The 17,370-nt window shown below is 54.0% G+C and overlaps 1 protein-coding gene across 2 annotated transcripts; it reads left to right on the forward strand.

The window, feature by feature from the left end:
* The first annotated feature begins 1,967 nt into the window (after positions 1–1,967).
* On the forward strand, positions 1,968–17,346 carry EPHA1 (EPH receptor A1). Of its 2 annotated transcripts, none has more exons than XM_012650587.1 (18): positions 1,968–2,111; positions 3,109–3,176; positions 7,833–8,114; positions 9,001–9,403; positions 9,616–9,771; positions 10,057–10,401; positions 10,537–10,664; positions 10,918–11,068; positions 11,302–11,398; positions 11,615–11,673; positions 12,415–12,540; positions 13,368–13,553; positions 13,687–13,748; positions 13,856–14,062; positions 14,200–14,349; positions 14,606–14,799; positions 16,781–16,936; positions 17,018–17,346. In XM_012650587.1, exons 1-18 carry the CDS (start codon positions 2,033–2,035, stop codon positions 17,094–17,096), a joined length of 2,928 nt encoding a protein of 975 aa, XP_012506041.1. In that variant the 5' UTR covers positions 1,968–2,032; the 3' UTR covers positions 17,097–17,346. The 2 variants fall into 2 exon arrangements, with proteins under 2 accessions (XP_012506041.1, XP_012506042.1); XM_012650588.1 differs by lacking the exon at positions 1,968–2,111 and adding an exon at positions 2,446–2,472.
* Positions 17,347–17,370: the final 24 nt, after the last annotated feature.

Below are 17,370 nucleotides of genomic sequence, written 5' to 3' on the forward strand. Positions count from 1 at the left end.
GAGACGGGGTGGACTTTTTGCTCCCCATATATGAGATTTGCAGACCAGGATAGAGAACCAATCCTAAAACAAAAGCAAGACTTCTTTCCAGGGCTCTAGACTCCACCTCTCACTGCATAAAGCAGTCTCCCCATCCCACCCCCTCAAGTCCCAAGGGTCTTGTAACTTTAACAAACTTTAACAAACCAAGCACACACATTACCTCACCACAGTCTGGCTTATTTCCTAGCAGCGATTGTCCAGAGCTTGCTCCATTTCCCCCCTTCTGTTGGCTTTGTACCCTTCGCCCATTCCTCCCTGCTGAAATCACACAGCTCCGACCCCAGTGAGCCAGCAGGAGCCTCCTCCTCCTCCTTCCCAAAGTCCTGAATGTTAGAAAAGAGGGCCCCAGTGCAGAGCGATGTGTATAACATGGCCCCTTCTGTACATGTATTTTAAAAGCATGTGTGTGTGTGGGAGCAGAGGGAGGGAGGGAGGGAAAGGTGTGTGATGGTGTGTACACAGGGCAAGACAATCCTGGGATGAATCACAAGAAACAGTTGATGGTGGTTCCCTTGGGAGACAGAAATTGGAAGGTTGATGGGAGGGTTGTACTTTCCAATTTTGTTTCTCAACATGAATTTTCTAACCAGTGTACATGGCTATGCCAATAAGGGTAATCTGTGCCAAGAAATTATGGACCATATTTGTCTTATACGTATCTGTATAAGAAAGAGGAAAACCTGAGAAGCATTAATTTTTGAAAATAAAGGAAGCACCTATAACTCACCATCTCTATTTCTTACAGTGACCGAAACATGCAATAATTTAAATGATAGAAAAACTAATATGAATGTTCACCCAGATGGGATGGAGTCAGGGAGCAGTGTAGGCAAGGGGCCAGGAGTGAAAGCTAAGGCCTATTCTTCAGTAAATGCATCACTCCCCTCCGAGCCACGGTGGCCTCTGTGTGCACCTCGGCTGGGGTCCACTTCTGCCTACGATTTTAGTCATCTATGTGCTTCTTCACATCCTGGCCCCCGAGATTCCTCAGATGAATAGCCTGTATAGGGCAGGGACTGTTTTACTCTTCTTTGGTGCTTTCAGAGCTTAATGTATACATAGTAGAAACTAAATCAACATTTATTAAATAGAATGTCAGGCAGTCTCCAAGAGGGTGGGAGGGCACGTGGCTCGATTCCACTAGATAGGGTTATAATATCTTTCTCTGCCACTCATACCAGGAACCTTCCCCAATTCTTCATGTCGGCTCTGTAAGGGCATGGCAAGGTTCAAACTCCTTCGCATGTTTACGAAGACCTTCCCTGCTCTGGCCCGCACCTGCCTTTCTGCCCCGGTTCCCAAGACAAATCCTGCGCCCCAGTAGTCAAACTGGTCCATTCACCACTCCCTGAGCACACCTTGAGGCTCCCAGCTTTCTGGCTCTTGCTCGTGGCTTTCCTAATCTCTGCCACTGAAAACCTGGGTCACTCTGCCTTCTCCCTGAAGACTCACCTAACGCGCCCCGCTGGCTGGGCTTGCTTCCTCTTCTAATCCCCCAGGTGCTTCACTTAGGGTTGTGCCCCGCCTCGCATTGTGATCATCTGAGCCTCCTCTTACTAGAGGGTGAAGATGTGTCTCTTACCCCTGTCTTTCCCGGTGTCTATTACAGTTCTAGGGCCTGCAAAAAGGGAGAGGGAGGAAGATAAGGGTGTAGTTTAAGTCAGAAGTAGAATTCATTAGGTTAGAGCCTGGATCAAGACCGAATTGGGTTTAGGATTAGAATTGGGACAAGCTTGGCAAATTCCTGGTCCCACCCCACTAGGCGGCGCCCACAGTCTCAGTCAGGTCAAGACGCCTCCGGTTTTTGAAGTTTATTACCTGTATAACAGGTTTCCTTCCCGTCCTACTGTCCCTTTAAGAAGGTGAACCAGGTGAGCCCGGGACTCCGCCCCCAACTCTGGCCCCGCCCCCCGCCCCCGCCCGGCCCACCCTGTCCCTCGCGACCTGGCCAAGCCGTCCGGGCCGCGGTCCCAAGTCCGGGCCCCGCGCCATGGATCGGCGCTGGCCCCTGGGGCTCGGGCTGCTGCTGCTCTGCGCCCCGCTGCCCCCGGGGGCGCGCGCCAAGGAAGGTACGGACCCCCGCCCGCGCGGCTCCCCCGCCCCGGCCGGCCGGCGCCTCCTGCGGGAGCCGGCATTCCTGAGCAGGCCCTCCTCCCCGCGCCCCTGCCCCGCTCCCTTCTTTGGCCTGGCCTCCTGCTCTAGACTGGCCAGGCCCATCTTTGATCTTTAACCCCAAACCGCTGCTCTCCCGGCTCAGTCACCCCCACCCCTGCTGGCCGGCAGTTTGCGCCTGGGGGTGGGGAGGGAGCCCCTGACCACTACCGGGAGGCAGCGTCCGCGCCCGCATTCAAGCCCTGGTGGGACCCTTCATTCCCACACAGCCCCAGCCTCAGGTGCCCACCCCAGAGTCTGAGCCCCCAGAAGTCGAAGGTGGGACGTCGTTTCCTGTCAACCTAGGCCAGGGCCAGGGACCTGACGCTGGGGGAGGGGTTAGGACTGGCCTACAGCTTGCACGCCCCCTCCAGCCCCGCTCCCCCATTATCCAGGCTGGGCACTGTGCCATGTATCCTCCTCCACAGCCCCAGTCACTGGCCCGAGCAGCGCTCTGACCGTGGGATTGACCCTCCCCACCCAGGAACCCCCTTCTGAGGTCCCTAGCCACCCCTACCCACTCCTGAGTGCAGAGGTGAGCTCCTCCTGCCCTCCACCCCTTCCGGTCCTGCTGCGGGTGGGTGCCCCAGGCGCACCAGCCCAAAACCCCCGTAACTGCAAGTCAGGTGGAGCTGCTCTTCCTCCTGCCTCCTGCCTTGACTCTTGCCAAAGACCCAACACTCCAACCCTTGCCCCACTCTGCCTCCCTCCCTACCACTCAGAAAGAAGACAGTGTAAGCCCTGGAGCTCTTCCCTCCTCCTTCCTGGGCCCTTTTCCTCCCCTAAGCCCCAGGAAGTCACAGCTGTTAGGAACAGGATGTTGTGGCCTGGGGCTGGGCCCCCAGAATTAGGAATGTGTGTTGCATGGGCATCTCCTCCCCCAGAGGTGACAGGCTCCTTTTCTCCCACCTTCAGTTACTCTGATGGACACAAGCATGGCACAGGGAGAGCTGGGCTGGTTGCTGGATCCCCCAGAGGATGGGGTAAGTGTTAGGGGAAGGGAAGGAGCTAGGAAGTCTCAAGGCTGAAGGCCAGTGGGAAATGGGGCGGAGAGGTGGGTGGAGGAACAGAGAAAAGAGCAGGAAAAACTGGAAGTGTCTCCTCTGGGAGGGGGAGGGGAGGCTGAGTCAGAGATTCCTGAATGGGTTATGGGAGGGAAGGGGGTGCCACACATCAGACTTCAGACTTCACCCCAAGTTGCATACTTGTGAATACCAATGAGGGGATGATGAGCCCATATCCCCCAGGGAGGGGATGTACCATGCTGGGGCTGGATGAAGCTGAGGCCACTGCTTTGCTTGGAGAGGGACAGAAACATGAGAAAAGCATCCTAAATCCGAGATCCATTCATCCCAATGGAGTTGCATGGGTAGTTTTCAGGGGGTCAGGGAGCTCCATAATAGTGTATTTTAAATTCTGTATTTGTATGCAGACATTTTTTTTCTGGAGTGGCAAGCCAAAGCTTTCATCAGATTTTTCAAAGGGTCTTTGACTTGCCCAAAGTTAAAAGTTACTACTATAGGGGTCTCTGAGCCCCTGGCACGTTGTCCATACCTCCCTAGGCAGGCTCTGTGCACACTATGCACTCCAGCTGTTTGAGGGTGTAAGAGCTTGCTCCAAGTCCCTTCCCTCCTTGCATGTTGCTAAGACCCAGCGAACAGAGGTAGGTTGTCGGGTGACTTTCAGAGAGCACCTCTGGTGATACAGGAAAAAACAAACTCAGTTTCTTTCCTGCCATATTCTCACAACACAAATCACTTCTGTGACCTCTGGTCACCAAAATGTGTGTAGGGATTTGTCCTCACCAGCAATCAATTCTCTGGCGGACTCTTCAGCGGACACCTCTAATTTTATTTGACTCTGACACTATTTACCTGTAGATAGCCTCAGGTTGAGAGCTCAGCCCGGCAAGACTGCTCCCCACTTCAGACACCAATTGCAAGTAATAAGTTGTCACCTATACTTCTTTTGATCAGATTTAAACTGGGATCTCCATGACCCCCTTCTCAGGGACAGCTCACAGAACCTACATTTACTGGTTTATTATAAAGGATATTACAAAGGATACAGATGAGCAGCTGGATGGTGGAGATGCAGGGGGCAAGGTGTGCAGGAGGGGTGCGCCACCCTCCAGGAACCTCCTCATGTGCAGCTATGCCGAAGCTCTCTGAACCCTGTCCTTTGGGTTTTTATGGAGGCTTCATCACAGCACCATGATTGATTAAATCACTGGCCATTGGTGATCAGCTTAACCTTCAGCCCCTCTCCCTTCCAGGGAGGTTGGGAGTGGGGCTGACAGTCCCAGCCCTCCAATCTCTAGGTTGGTTCCCCTGGCAACCAGCCCTCCTGGGTCCTGGAGCCCCCCAGCCCTCAGCCAGATCATTAGCATAAAAAAAGAGACATCACTGGTAGATGCCCAGTGTTTTAGGAGTTGTTTGCCAGGAAAGGAGGACTAAGACCAAACATATTTTACAATATCACAGCATCCTTTCTGCCCCGCAGCAAAGCCCTCACAGAGCCACAGGAGGCTGCCTCAGTTGCTGGAGCCTGTCGGACCCTGGTTCTGGACCACCTTGTCTTGGTGTTTCCTTTTTCACTCCAGTACTTGGGACTTCAATCCAGCCTCTGCTTTCTTTCCCTCTGGGTCCTAGGGTCCTGGCTCCTCCATTCCCTGCTCTCCCACGGAGTGGCCTGTAATTAGAGTTAATAGACTAAACCATAATGTATCCTCCAGGAGGGGCTGTTTGAAAATCCTGGATTAGGCCAGCCCTAATAGGTGCCTTATCTCATAAACCAGCTAATCACCTCACAACATGGCTGCGGGCCCATCTGCTGGCTCCCAGGGGCCTTCATGGCGCCCCTGCCACCTCCAGCCACATAACTCTTCCCTAATTGGGCTGGAGTGCAAGCAAGGCCCCTTTCTCAGCTCAGGCGAAATAGCCTTGCACGCCAGGAGGACAAGAAGATGGCCAGCAGTCACACACTCCCACCATCTACGTTGTCGCCTCTCCTCCCCATCTTTTCAGAACGCACACGCACATGCACACACGCACATTCGTGTTCAGGCTCCCCAGAAGGCACCCATGTAGCAGCCAGCAGGGCCTGAGTGATAAGGGAAGAGATCCTTATTGCTGATCCTGGGCAGCTGGTTGTCCCCCATCTGTCACTGCTGGAACTGGGAGAGGCAAGTTACAGCTGGGAACATCTGCTTCTCCTGGCTCCAGCTGCAGCCGCGGCAGTCTGGCTAATGATCCGCACATTAACCACCCACCAGCCTGTCCACCTGCCCCATCCCACACCTCCCCCTCGGGCTTCCCCAGCCCAGCTTCCCCCTCAGAGTAGACTCTAGGTGCCTTTTTCATTCCAGCTTCCTGGCCTTTCCGACACCCCTTGCCCGATCTTTGAACTCCCTAACATAATGCAGAAATATGCCTCGAAGCAGCATACATTTCTTCCCCACTCTACCCCAAATTCTTAATTAAGGGTGCTTTGTCTTCCCTTTTGCTAGAGCTGAGAGTAGGAATGAGAGCCTGCATTATAGTGGAGTAAAAACCTGGGGAAAGTAAACTTTCTAAGAGCCTTAATCTCTTTTCTATTAAATTATGGGGTTGTAACCAAAATATCAATGGACTATTTAATAGAATTTGAGAGCTGTTTTCTTAAATTTATCTGTCAAAGGAAATACTTAAGAATGAATAAAATATTTTTTGAAGAAGAAGAATGAAAGGGGAGACTTGTCTGACCAACAGATATTAGAACATCCACTATAAATCATGTGGCATCGCACAAGATCACTCAGGTCAATGGAACAGAACAGAGAATCCAAAAACAAGCCCACATATGTGAGATTTGAGTATGTTTTAGCATTGGAATTGCAAATCAGTGTGGAAAGTATTGACTAGTCAATAAATTGACAAGCGGATATTCATATTTTTTTAAAAAAAGGTAAAGCTATATCTCCACTTCGCATTATACACACATAAAAAATAAATTCTAGGGAGATTAAAATCCAAACCTAAAAACCAAACCTACAGAAATTTAGGGTAAAATATAGATCTTCATAATCTTGGGATGTAAAAGCTTCTCAAGCAAAATATACATCCCAGAAATCATAAAGGGAAAGACTATAAATGTTATTATGTAAAAATGTGCAATATATGTCCACTCCAAATACACCATCGGCAAAGTTAAGTGGCATGGCAGACAGGGAGAAAATATTTGAAATATACGTTTCAAGCAAATGATTAATGTCTATAACGTGGAGAAAAAAGTCTCATCCAAATAAGTAATCAAAAGATAATAGCATATCAGCCAAAGGTTATGAACAGATAATTACATAAAAATAACAAATAGCCAAGGAACAAAAGAGAAACACACAAGGTCTTCCTTAAAGAAATGTAAATTAAAATGATAAGAAGCTGTGTTTTGACTGTAGGATTGGCAAAAAGTAAAAAGATCATATCCAGTGTTGACGAGGTTTTGAGAAAATGAGCCCTCTTGCGTTGGTGGTGACAGTGTAAATTGATAAAGCCTTTTTGGAAGACAATTTGGCAGTTTCTTATAAAACGTTTAGTATGTCTACCTTAGATGTGGATGGCACATCCGTACAATGGAGTATTATTTATGGATTGCTAAAAAGAGTTAGATAGATCTCTATGTATTCGTGTGGACATCTTTCAAAGACTTATTATTTGTGAAAACAGAAAGCAGGTTACAAAATAACACTTGTATGATCTCATTTATCCTAAAACACAGAACATACAAACATTTCTCTGGAGACATGGAAAGTTTTACTCCAAATTGTTAAGAGTGGCTGCCTCAGGGAATGAGGGTGGAAGGATGGAGGGGATTAAACTTTTTATTTGATGTGGGGCTTTACTCTTTGACGTTGTACAATAAACACACGGAGGCATAATGTTTAAGAGCGTGAACTCCGGAGCCTGGTCCCTGGCTGACGTCCCCACAGGCCACTCGACCTCACTGTGCCTCAGTTTCCCCATGGCAAGTGCTCAGAACAATGACTGGCCCCTGATAAGCACTGTATTAATGCTAGCCATTATTATTACAAAGTTTAAAAATTATTTTAATGTAAAAGAAGTTAGGAGGGCGGGCTAGGTGATGTCTAGAAGTCCAGCCAACTCTTTGTGTCAATTGCTGATTTCGATAATGGCTACACCTGGAAGGAATATTGGAGAAGGTGAGATTCCCCTATACAGAGAGTTCTGTGACTTGTTATTGTCCTCTGAAAGCTTAGGGGCTTTTTAAAAATAAGTCTCTTCTCTGCACAAACAGGCAAAAGGGTTTTGTGACTGAGCTTTGCTTTTGGGATACCTGACATCTCTGCTGATGAAAAAGCTAAAAATTAGCGCTCACGCTTTCTTACAGCTGGACTAGGCTAATTAGGGACCAGGGCTGACTAGAGATGTTAAGGGGCTATTTTCTTGCCCATCCTATATCCAAACAAATTACCAACCCTAAACATTTAACCTACTATCCTGGAGCTGAGGGGTGGGGAGAGGCAGGACAAGTAGCATGAACTGGGGGGCTCTGACACCAGCTTCCTCTCCATCAGCCATAAAAAACAAGGGTTTGGGGAGCAGGCGATGATCCAACATCCGATTCTGATTCTCTCCTCACAGTGGAGTGAGGTGCAGCAGATGCTGAATGGGACACCCCTGTACATGTACCAGGACTGCCCAGTGCAAGAAGGCGGAGACACGGACCACTGGCTTCGCTCCAATTGGATCTACCGGGGGGAAGAGGCTTCTCGTGTCCACGTGGAGCTGCAGTTCACCGTGAGGGACTGCAAGAGTTTCCCTGGGGGAGCCGGGCCTCTGGGCTGCAAGGAGACCTTCAACCTTCTGTACATGGAGAGTGACCAGGATGTGGGCATTCAGCTCCGACGGCCCTTGTTCCAGAAGGTACTGCTGCCCATCTTTGCTGTCTCAGTCCTAATGCTCACTCCACTCATCCGAGGAAAAAGAGAGAAGGTGACAGATGTAGGACCAGAAAAAGAATGTGGCACCAGTCATCAGAAGGGCTGGATTTGAGTACCTTTTCTGCTGTGCCCTGACTTCGGGGGTATCATTTAACCTCTCTAAGCTTCTGTTTCCTTGTCATAAAGTAGAGACAATAATAGGGCCAGCTTTATCTAGTTTAGAGTGTTTTAGAAGCATCCATTGAGGTAACAGGATGCCACGGTGGAAGAGGGGAGCGTTGTGCAGAGGTATTGAGACTTTTTCCATCAGTCCTGTGACGTTCATGTGCGGCACAGCCCCTTGGGCACTGCTGGAGTGGTGTGGTCAGACAGTTCCCTGCAGGCTGGTGCTGTCTAACACCACCCCTTCTTTCCTACTCAGGAAAACAGACTGCAATGCAAAAGAGTAAGGAGCATTTTACCATAGGATGTGCTCTCGTTTCTTTCGAAAGAGAAAATGTTGTAAAGTTTATTAGCAATAAATTAATTATGACACGCTCTGTTACCGATTGCCTCATTGGCACTAGAGTTGGGAACACATCTGAGTAGTGGAAATTTTATGGACCATAGAGCACCAGTGCCTGGATTCCAGTTCTGGCCTCATCATGCAACTTCTCTTAGCTTCACTTTCCTCCCCTGTGAAGCAGAGACGATAAGCTACGTGGGCTAAATAGCATCGTGCACAGAAAATGCTGCACCTCACACATAATGAGCTCTTCATTCATGGTTGTGCAGATTGTAAAGTATTAAGCAAACACAGAGAATCGTTTCTGTGGTGTGGGGAAGAAGCAGTTGCCAATGCTCCCCTCTTCCCCCCACCTTCTTCCCAGGTCACCACGGTGGCTGCGGACCAGAGCTTCACCATTCGAGACCTTGCCTCCGGCTCCGTGAAGCTGAATGTGGAGCGCTGCTCCCTGGGCCACCTGACCCGCCGTGGCCTCTACCTCGCTTTCCACAACCCGGGTGCCTGTGTGGCTCTGGTGTCCGTCCGGGTCTTCTATCAGCGCTGTCCTGAGGCCCTGCACGGCTTGGCCCACTTCCCTGACACTCTCCCCGGACCCGCTGGGTTGGTGGAAGTGGCAGGGACCTGCTTGCCCCATGCACAGACCAGCCCCGGGCCCTCGGGTGCACCCCGCATGCACTGCAGCCCCGACGGGGAGTGGCTGGTGCCAGTGGGACGGTGCCAGTGTCGGCCTGGCTACGAGGAAGGCAGCGACGGCAAGGGATGTGTTGGTAAGGACAGAGGTGGAGAGAACCCAAGGGCCTGTTTGGGAGGGTCTCTGGGGTGCTACGGCAGGAAAGGAGGCAAATGCTCCCTCTCAGCTGTTTTTAACCCGAGTGCCCCGGAGCATGCAGGGCTGTTTTCAGTATAGGGATTGGGATGAAGGTGGTGGTTCTGCCTGTGAAAACATTAGAAAGCCACGGCTCTGCTGCGTTCTCTCCAGCCTGCCCTAGCGGCTCCTACCGGATCAACATGGACTCACCTCATTGTCTCAAGTGCCCCCAGCACAGCACCGCCGAGGCTGAGGGGACCACCATCTGTACCTGCGAGAGTGGCCATTCCAGAGCCCCTGGGGAGGGCCCCCACGTGGCATGCACACGTGAGTCCGGGGCGGCTAGGGCTGGCCATCTGGGAGGAGGTGATGGCCCTTTGCTGAGCCCTTGGCCGGGTCAGGATGTGCCAGAGCTTATTAGACACTGGAGATAGCCCAGAGTGTCAGGCACGTTCAGCCCTGCCCTCCCTAGAAGAACTCAGAGATATAGTCAAGCTACACTCAGTGGGAATGGAATCTCCCCACAAGGACCTGGGTGGTGGGTGGAGGCGGAGTCTGCAGCCCGGATGACAGCGAGGCTGACTCCCGCTGACAGCTCCTCCTCTCCAACAGGTGCCCCCTCAGCGCCCCGAAACCTGAGCTTCTCTGCATCGGGGACTCAGCTCTCCTTGAGGTGGGAGCCCCCAGCAGATATGGGGGGACGCCAGGATGTCAGATACAGTGTGGAGTGTTCCCAGTGTCGGGGCACAGCGCCAGATGGGGGGCCCTGCCAGCCCTGTGGCGGGGGCGTGCGCTTCTCTCCAGGGGCCAGGGGGCTCACTGCCCTTGCTGTGCGAGTCGAAGGCCTGGAACCCTATGCCAACTATACCTTCAAGGTTGAAGCCCTGAACGGAGTGTCTGGGCTGGGCAGCTCCAGCCACGCCAGCGCCTCCCTCAGCATCGGCATGGGGCATGCAGGTGAGGGACCCGGCGGGCCAGGCCAGAGGAGTGGGCTTAGGACCACAGGGGCACACTGATGGGCAGGGAGCAGTTGAAAACCTACTCACATTATTTCCTGTTTCCTTCCAAATCTGACTTTATCCCTCTGGACAGAGTCACTGTCGGGCCTGTCTCTGAGGCTGGTGAAGAAAGAACCAAGGCAGCTGGAGCTGGCCTGGGCAGGGTCCCGGCCGCGCAGTCCCGGGGGGAACCTGAGCTACGAGCTGCACGTGCTGAACCAGGTCAGGCTGCCACTGAGAGGCGGTCTTCGGTGTCCGTGCCTGGGCACACTCCACCCACATTCTCAGCCTGGGGGGCAGGATGGGAGGAATCTACCCAAAGTAAACTGCATGGCTTTCTTAGGACAAAAGTCTACGAAGACCCTGACCTCACCATTCTGCTAGCGAGCCCCTCCCCACGTGCTCCCACAAGCATCCATCACGTCCACCCGCACCTGGCTCAGCAGGGCCCGGGTAACGCTAGTCCCACCCATAGGACGAAGAACGGCACCAGATGGTTGTAGAACCCAGGGTTTTGCTGACAGAACTGCAGCCTGACACCACGTACATCGTCAGAGTCCGAATGCTGACCCCGCTGGGCCCTGGCCCTTTCTCCCCCGACCACGAGTTTCGGACCAGCCCGCCAGGTGGGGTGTCTCGTGTTCTTCCCCAAACACACATGCACCTGTGGTCCCACTCAGTGAGCCTTCCTCTTCCTCTGCACACATGCACGCATACCTGTCCCCTGGTATAAGGGACAGACACATGCCCGACACCCAATGAGAAACCTGACCCTGGATGTACCTGAGGCCCTGCCCTTTACCCCCCACCCCCTGGACTGTGCCCCCCTGCCGTGCTTCCTCACTCCATGTGCCTGCAGTTTCCAGGGGCCTGACAGGAGGAGAGATTGTGGCCATCATCTTTGGGCTGCTGCTCGGGGTAGCTCTGCTGCTCGGCATCCTCGTCTTCCGTTCAAGGTGCTGGCTCCGCCCCTCCCACCTGCCGCTCTGGGTCCCTTTGCCCCTGACCGTAGCCCTGACGACCTTCCCACCCCCTGGTGCCAAAATTCAGGGGTGTCCCCATACCCATCCTGCACTCCCAGCCCCCGTTGTCTCTGGGGGAAATTCAGCCGTAGCCCATTGGGCCCCTGAGGTGTCCTGAGACCCTGAAGAAGCTGGTCCCCAACCCCACAGGAAAGCACAGCGGCAGCGGCAGCAGAGGCAGCACGATCGCACCACTGACATGGATCGGGGTGAGCCGTGAGCACCTTTCTGTGTGCCCGTGCATGCGTGTGCGTGTGTGTGTGTGTGTGTGTGTGTGTGTGTGTGTTGGGGGGTGCCACTGGGAAGGATCCAAGGGACCCACACTTGCTAGGCCAACTCTGGGGGTGCAAATGGGGTTTCTTGTCCCTAAGGCTCCTATGCTTTGCTACCTGATTAACTTTGGTTAATTAACTTTGTGCTAATAGCCCCCAGTGGCTCTGAGGCAATTATCTCTTAGCTGTTGGTGCCCCTGTCCCATCACCCTGGGCTCTGGGCAGGCTTCCACATCCCCAAGGCGGAGCGGGAGGGGAACTAAGGTCCTCCAAGGCATGTGGGTTCCTGTTCTTCACCTCATTAAGTGCCCCACAGAAGAGGAGCGAGTGATCCGACTAGGTCTGGGAATGTGAACGAGGTGTGACTGATGGGTGGGGTCTGGGGATGGGTTCGGAGGAAGGGCAGGAGTGGAGGCCGGGAGGATCTGCCCTGCGGGTGTGGGTTCTGGCCCACTGCTCTGGCCTTGGGGAGCGAGGACAGAGGATCTTGGAGCGTAGACAGGGAGAAGGCAGCTTAGCTGCCAAGGACAGAGACTGTCTCCCACTTCAGCCCACACAGGAGTCACTCGGGGAACAGGGAAGTGTGGAGAAGAGGTGGGTGTGCTGCTGGCCCCTTCCTCCTCGCCTCCCCCCAGCACTGCTGGTGCTTCTGTGGCCGAACCCCTCCTTCCCCCACAGAAGATAAGCTGTGGCTGAAGCCCTACGTGGACCTCCAGGCATATGAGGACCCTGCCCAGGGAGCCCTGGACTTCACCCAGGAGCTTGATCCAGCCTGGCTGATGGTGGACACTGTCATAGGGGAAGGTGAGCCCTGCCATGCACAGCAGCCAGCCCTCTGTGTGGCCGCACAGTGCCGCCAGCGGGCCCCTTCTTTCTGGCCTTTCCCTGGGGAGCCCAGCTGGCCTCTTCTCTGGCCCAAGAGTTTCCAGATGAGTTCACTCTCTGCTTTGCCCTGTGTCCTCCTCAAACTGCTGTGTTCATGTTAAAAACCCCTCCTTGGGTGTCCTGGAGCAGACCCTGCCTCCACACACTTGCTTCTATGGTCACGGAGTTTCTGATAAAGAGTGCTGAGCACATTGGCCTTGTCTGTAGAGGTGCTGCTGGCTGAGACCCGGGCTGTTCTCCAGTGGCTCCCAAGTGTGGGAGCGATTCAGAGCCTCCCCAGCCCACATGCCACCCGTCAGAGGCCCAGTGTCCTTGGGCTGCCTTGATCCCTTGAGTCACCAGAGGAAATGGACCTGAGCAGAGAACAAAACATGGCACTGTCCTTGCCAGTCGTACAGCCAAGCTGGCTGAGCCTCAACCAGAGGAGCTTACGGAAGAGAAGTGGCAATGGTCAGCGTCCCCGGTTACCTGGGCACTAGCCCTGGACCAGCCTGCCCTTCATGGACACACCCCAGTCCCGCTCAGGGCTCATTCACCCAGCGTTTACTGAGCACCTGCTGCAAGCCAGGAACTGTGCTCACACTGGAAGACAGAGGTGAATGGAGTTTCACTCCGGTTCCACACTCTGTCCTTACCCAGGAAGCTCACTCCACGCTTCTGATCCTCCAGAGAGGAAAGGGGGACTGGCAGACTCTGGGAGAGCCTGGCAGTGCCCTGGGCCATGCCCCTGATTTCCTTCCACCCAGGAGAGTTTGGGGAAGTGTATCGAGGGACCCTGAGGCTCCCTGGCCAGGACTGCAAGCCTGTGGCCATTAAGACCTTGAAAGACACATCCCCAGATGGCCAGTGGTGGAACTTCTTTCGAGAGACGACCATCATGGGCCAGTTCAACCACCCGCACATTCTGCATCTGGAAGGCGTTGTCACAAAGAGTATGAGGAGTGGTCTCCCTGGGCACGGGGGATGGGGCGGGGAGGAGGGATGAGACCACTGAAGTGGAGGGAGGATGGGCTGCCAGGGCAGGAAGCCTCAGCTTGGTGGGATGACCTGTGCTCTGTGTCTCAGGAAAGCCCATCATGATCATCACAGAGTTTATGGAACACGGAGCCCTGGATGCCTTCCTGAGGGTGAGGAGGGCAGAGAACCAGTGAGGAAGGGGCTGCCACACAGCCCCGGGCATTGTTGGGGAGAAGGCCCTGCCTATCCCCTGACTAGTCCGTTCACCCTGCTGTAGGAGCGGGAGGACCAGCTGGTCCCCGGGCAGCTGGTGGCCATGCTGCAGGGCATAGCGTCTGGCATGAACTACCTCAGTGACCACAATTATGTCCACCGGGACCTGGCCGCCAGGAACATCTTGGTGAGTCAGAACCTGTGCTGCAAGGTGTCTGACTTTGGCCTGACCCGCCTCCTGGACGACTTTGATGGCACCTACGAAACCCAGGTTAGAGCCCTGCACACACCACGCACCCACTCACACGCACTGTTACCTGCCGTTCATAGTCATGCGTGTGCAAGCACACGGACTCATGCTCACATGGGCACCATAACCTTCCATCCCCATCCCACGTGCCTTCTTAGGGAGGAAAGATCCCCATCCGCTGGACAGCACCTGAAGCCATTGCCCATCGGATCTTCACCACGGCCAGTGACGTGTGGAGCTTTGGGATTGTGATGTGGGAGGTGCTAAGCTTTGGGGACAAGCCCTATGGGGAGATGAGCAATCAGGAGGTGAGCCTGGAATATTCCGCCCCGTGTCATCCCTAACTCACAGCTTGCATCACTTCCCAAAGTCCTCCCATGGTCTTTCCTACAAAACCCTTATGTCTTCACTGCCAAGTTTTCCTACACTCCTGTCTCCTCTGGTCCCTTCACCTCACACCCTCCCCTTTCTACTCCTCCCACCCTGGTCAGGTTCCTTAGAGGCTCCACGCAGCAATCTTGTGAACATAGGCTGCTCACGGGCATCCTCCCTGCCCCCCTGCAGGTCATGAAGAGCATTGAGGACGGGTACCGGCTGCCCCCTCCTGTGGACTGCCCTGCCCCTCTGTACGAACTCATGAAGAACTGCTGGGCGTATGACCGCGCCCGCCGGCCCCACTTCCGCAAGCTGCAGGCGCATCTGGAGCAATTGCTTGCCAACCCCCACTCCCTGCGGACCATTGCCAACTTCGACCCCAGGTAACCATACCAGGAAAGGACTAGGCAGCTGTCCCCCACCTTTTTGGCACCAGGGACCAGACTCATGGAAGATAATTTTTCCACTGGGTTGCGGGGGACGGGAGAGATGGTTTCAAGATGATTCAAATGTATTACATTTATTGTGCATTTTATTTCTATTATTATTACATTGTAATATATAATGAAATAATTGTACAACTCACCATAATGCAGAATCAGGGGGAGCCCTGAGCTTGTTTTCCTGCAACTAGATGGTCCCATCTTGGGGTGATGGGAGACAGTGACCGATCTGACAGGAGGCGGAGCTCAGGCGGTGATGCCAGCGATGGGGAGCAGCTGTAAATACAGATGAAGCTTCACTCGCTGGCCTGGCCTGCCACTCGCCTCCTGCTGTACAGCCCTGTTCCTAACAGGCCACACACCCTACCAGTTTATGGCCCTGGGGTTGGGCCCACAGGACTAGGGAATTCAGAGAACAGATCTGGAAGAATGGAAATGGCATTCAGCCACATCTACCAAGGGCTGGACCCAGGGAGCCCTGGACAGAGTCCAATGCATGAAACGGGACTATAGTCTGTGCCCTGGGGGAGAGTCCAGTAAGTAGGTCAGCTCCAGGCTACTCCCATTTGCAGAAAATCAATTATAGCCAGGCCTCTATTCCCTAACTCCATTTAGGCTGGGGTCTCCATCCTTTCCCTTCTCAGGCTGCCTAACCTGGAACCCTCCCTGGACCCATCCGTGCTAGTCCCACTGCATCATACTGTGGCCCAGTCTGAGACTTGGGGTGCATACTCTTCCCCATAGGAATAGGAAAAGGTCGTTCATTCAACAGGTTTTGGAGAACCTGCTGGTGCAAGCTCTTTACTGGACGTCGGAGATAAGCTGCACTTACGACCTGGTACCTGCTCCAGGGAGCTTGGGCAGCCAGGTTGGGGTGCGGGAGGCAGGGGCAGCCTTGTGGGGCCTGGGAAGGCTCCCTGATCACATGGTCAGCCGGGGAGGGGCTGAGAGCTGGCAGGCTGCAGGCAGCACAGGGTGACAGCAGCGTCCAGTCCAGGGACAGCAGCCACGAATCTGGGGGAACAGCAGGAATCAGCACAAAGAGGACCAGCCCTGTTGAGAAGTTTAGACTTTACCTTGAGTGTAGAGAACCAATTTTTTAAAATTGTCCATAAGAGGAACAGGGTCAGAATGGCCTTTTTTCCAAAAACACGGCCAGAACGTAGAGAATGAACTGATGGGCGTTGCAGCGGCAGCGCCACGGGCAAGGCTGTACTTCACGTGCTTGATCGGGTAGCCAGCCTGGCATACTGGCCTCTGTGTCCAACCACCATATATAACCTTGTTTCTGGGAGAAAATGTGCTCCAAGTTCCAACCTTTGAAACTATCTTTTGGAGCACAACTCCCTCGTGCACTGGAGGCTGCATGTGCTAATCTTTCTGGAATGTTGGATATTTTTCCCCCAGCAGATTTACTTTGCTAATGGTTTTTGGCTCTGGCCGGCCTAGTACAGGAACACTCATTGTATTGTGGGTGTCAGAGTGCGAGAGTAACAGCCCAGGTCGAAGGTGGCAAGCAAAGGCCGCTCCAGAACTCCAGCAGCCGCTCTGGAAAGGGGAGGGCCACGCACCACTGCCCAGGCCTCTGTTCCCCTGCCTTAGCTTCCTCTCGGTTGGGGAACTTTCACGTCTTAACCGGGCCCCAGTCCACTGCCTGGAACCAGCCACTTCTGCTGGGGACTCCCGGGGCTGCCACTTTCCCTGGGTCTGTCATGTAGCAGGACTGTCAGCCGGCCCACTGCTGCGAGCACCCCAGGAAACAGGCCAGGCAGTGGGCGCACAGACAATGGCCGGGCTAATCCACAAAGTCTGGATGATTCTGTGCCCAGACACCCAGCGTGAGTGCTGGCTGCAGATGCCCAGAGGCTCAGGCTGGTCGGCCCCCACACCACGTGGGACTGACACAGCCCTTATTCCTCAGGGTGACTCTCCGCCTGCCCAGCCTGAGTGGCTCGGATGGGATCCCATACCGAAGCGTCGCTGAGTGGCTCGAGTCCATCCGCATGAAACGCTACATCCTGCACTTCCGCTCGGCTGGGCTGGACACCATGGAGTGTGTGCTGGAGCTGACTGCCGAGTGAGGACCCTGGGGCGGCTCGGCGAGGGAGGGCCGCTGGGGTGGAGCCTCCAGACTCACAGTCCCCTTCCTTGCCCACAGGGACCTGACGCAGATGGGAATCACGCTGCCCGGGCACCAGAAGCGCATTCTTTGCAGTATTCAGGGATTCAAGGACTGAGTGGCAATACCCGCTCCACCAGCCCTCCTCAGGGAGCAAGGACGGGCCGTGGTCACCTGTGGTCACTCACGGTGCCCCTTCTCTCAACCTTCCAGACACGGGCTATTGGTGCTGCTCCTGCCCACCTTCGGCAGAACCCTGCCTCTGGGCCCTGGAGGCCTGTTTGTTTTAAAAAGGAAGGGTGGCGGGTAGAAGTAAAAAGGCAATGGCAGGAGGGAGGTGGGGAAGGCTTAATATATATACATACATATACAGATATATTTTTGTAAATAAA

The sequence above is a fragment of the Propithecus coquereli genome, unplaced genomic scaffold (assembly GCF_000956105.1).
Source record: "Propithecus coquereli isolate 6110/MARCELLA unplaced genomic scaffold, Pcoq_1.0 Scaffold334, whole genome shotgun sequence".
Classification (NCBI taxonomy): Eukaryota; Metazoa; Chordata; class Mammalia; order Primates; family Indriidae; genus Propithecus; species Propithecus coquereli.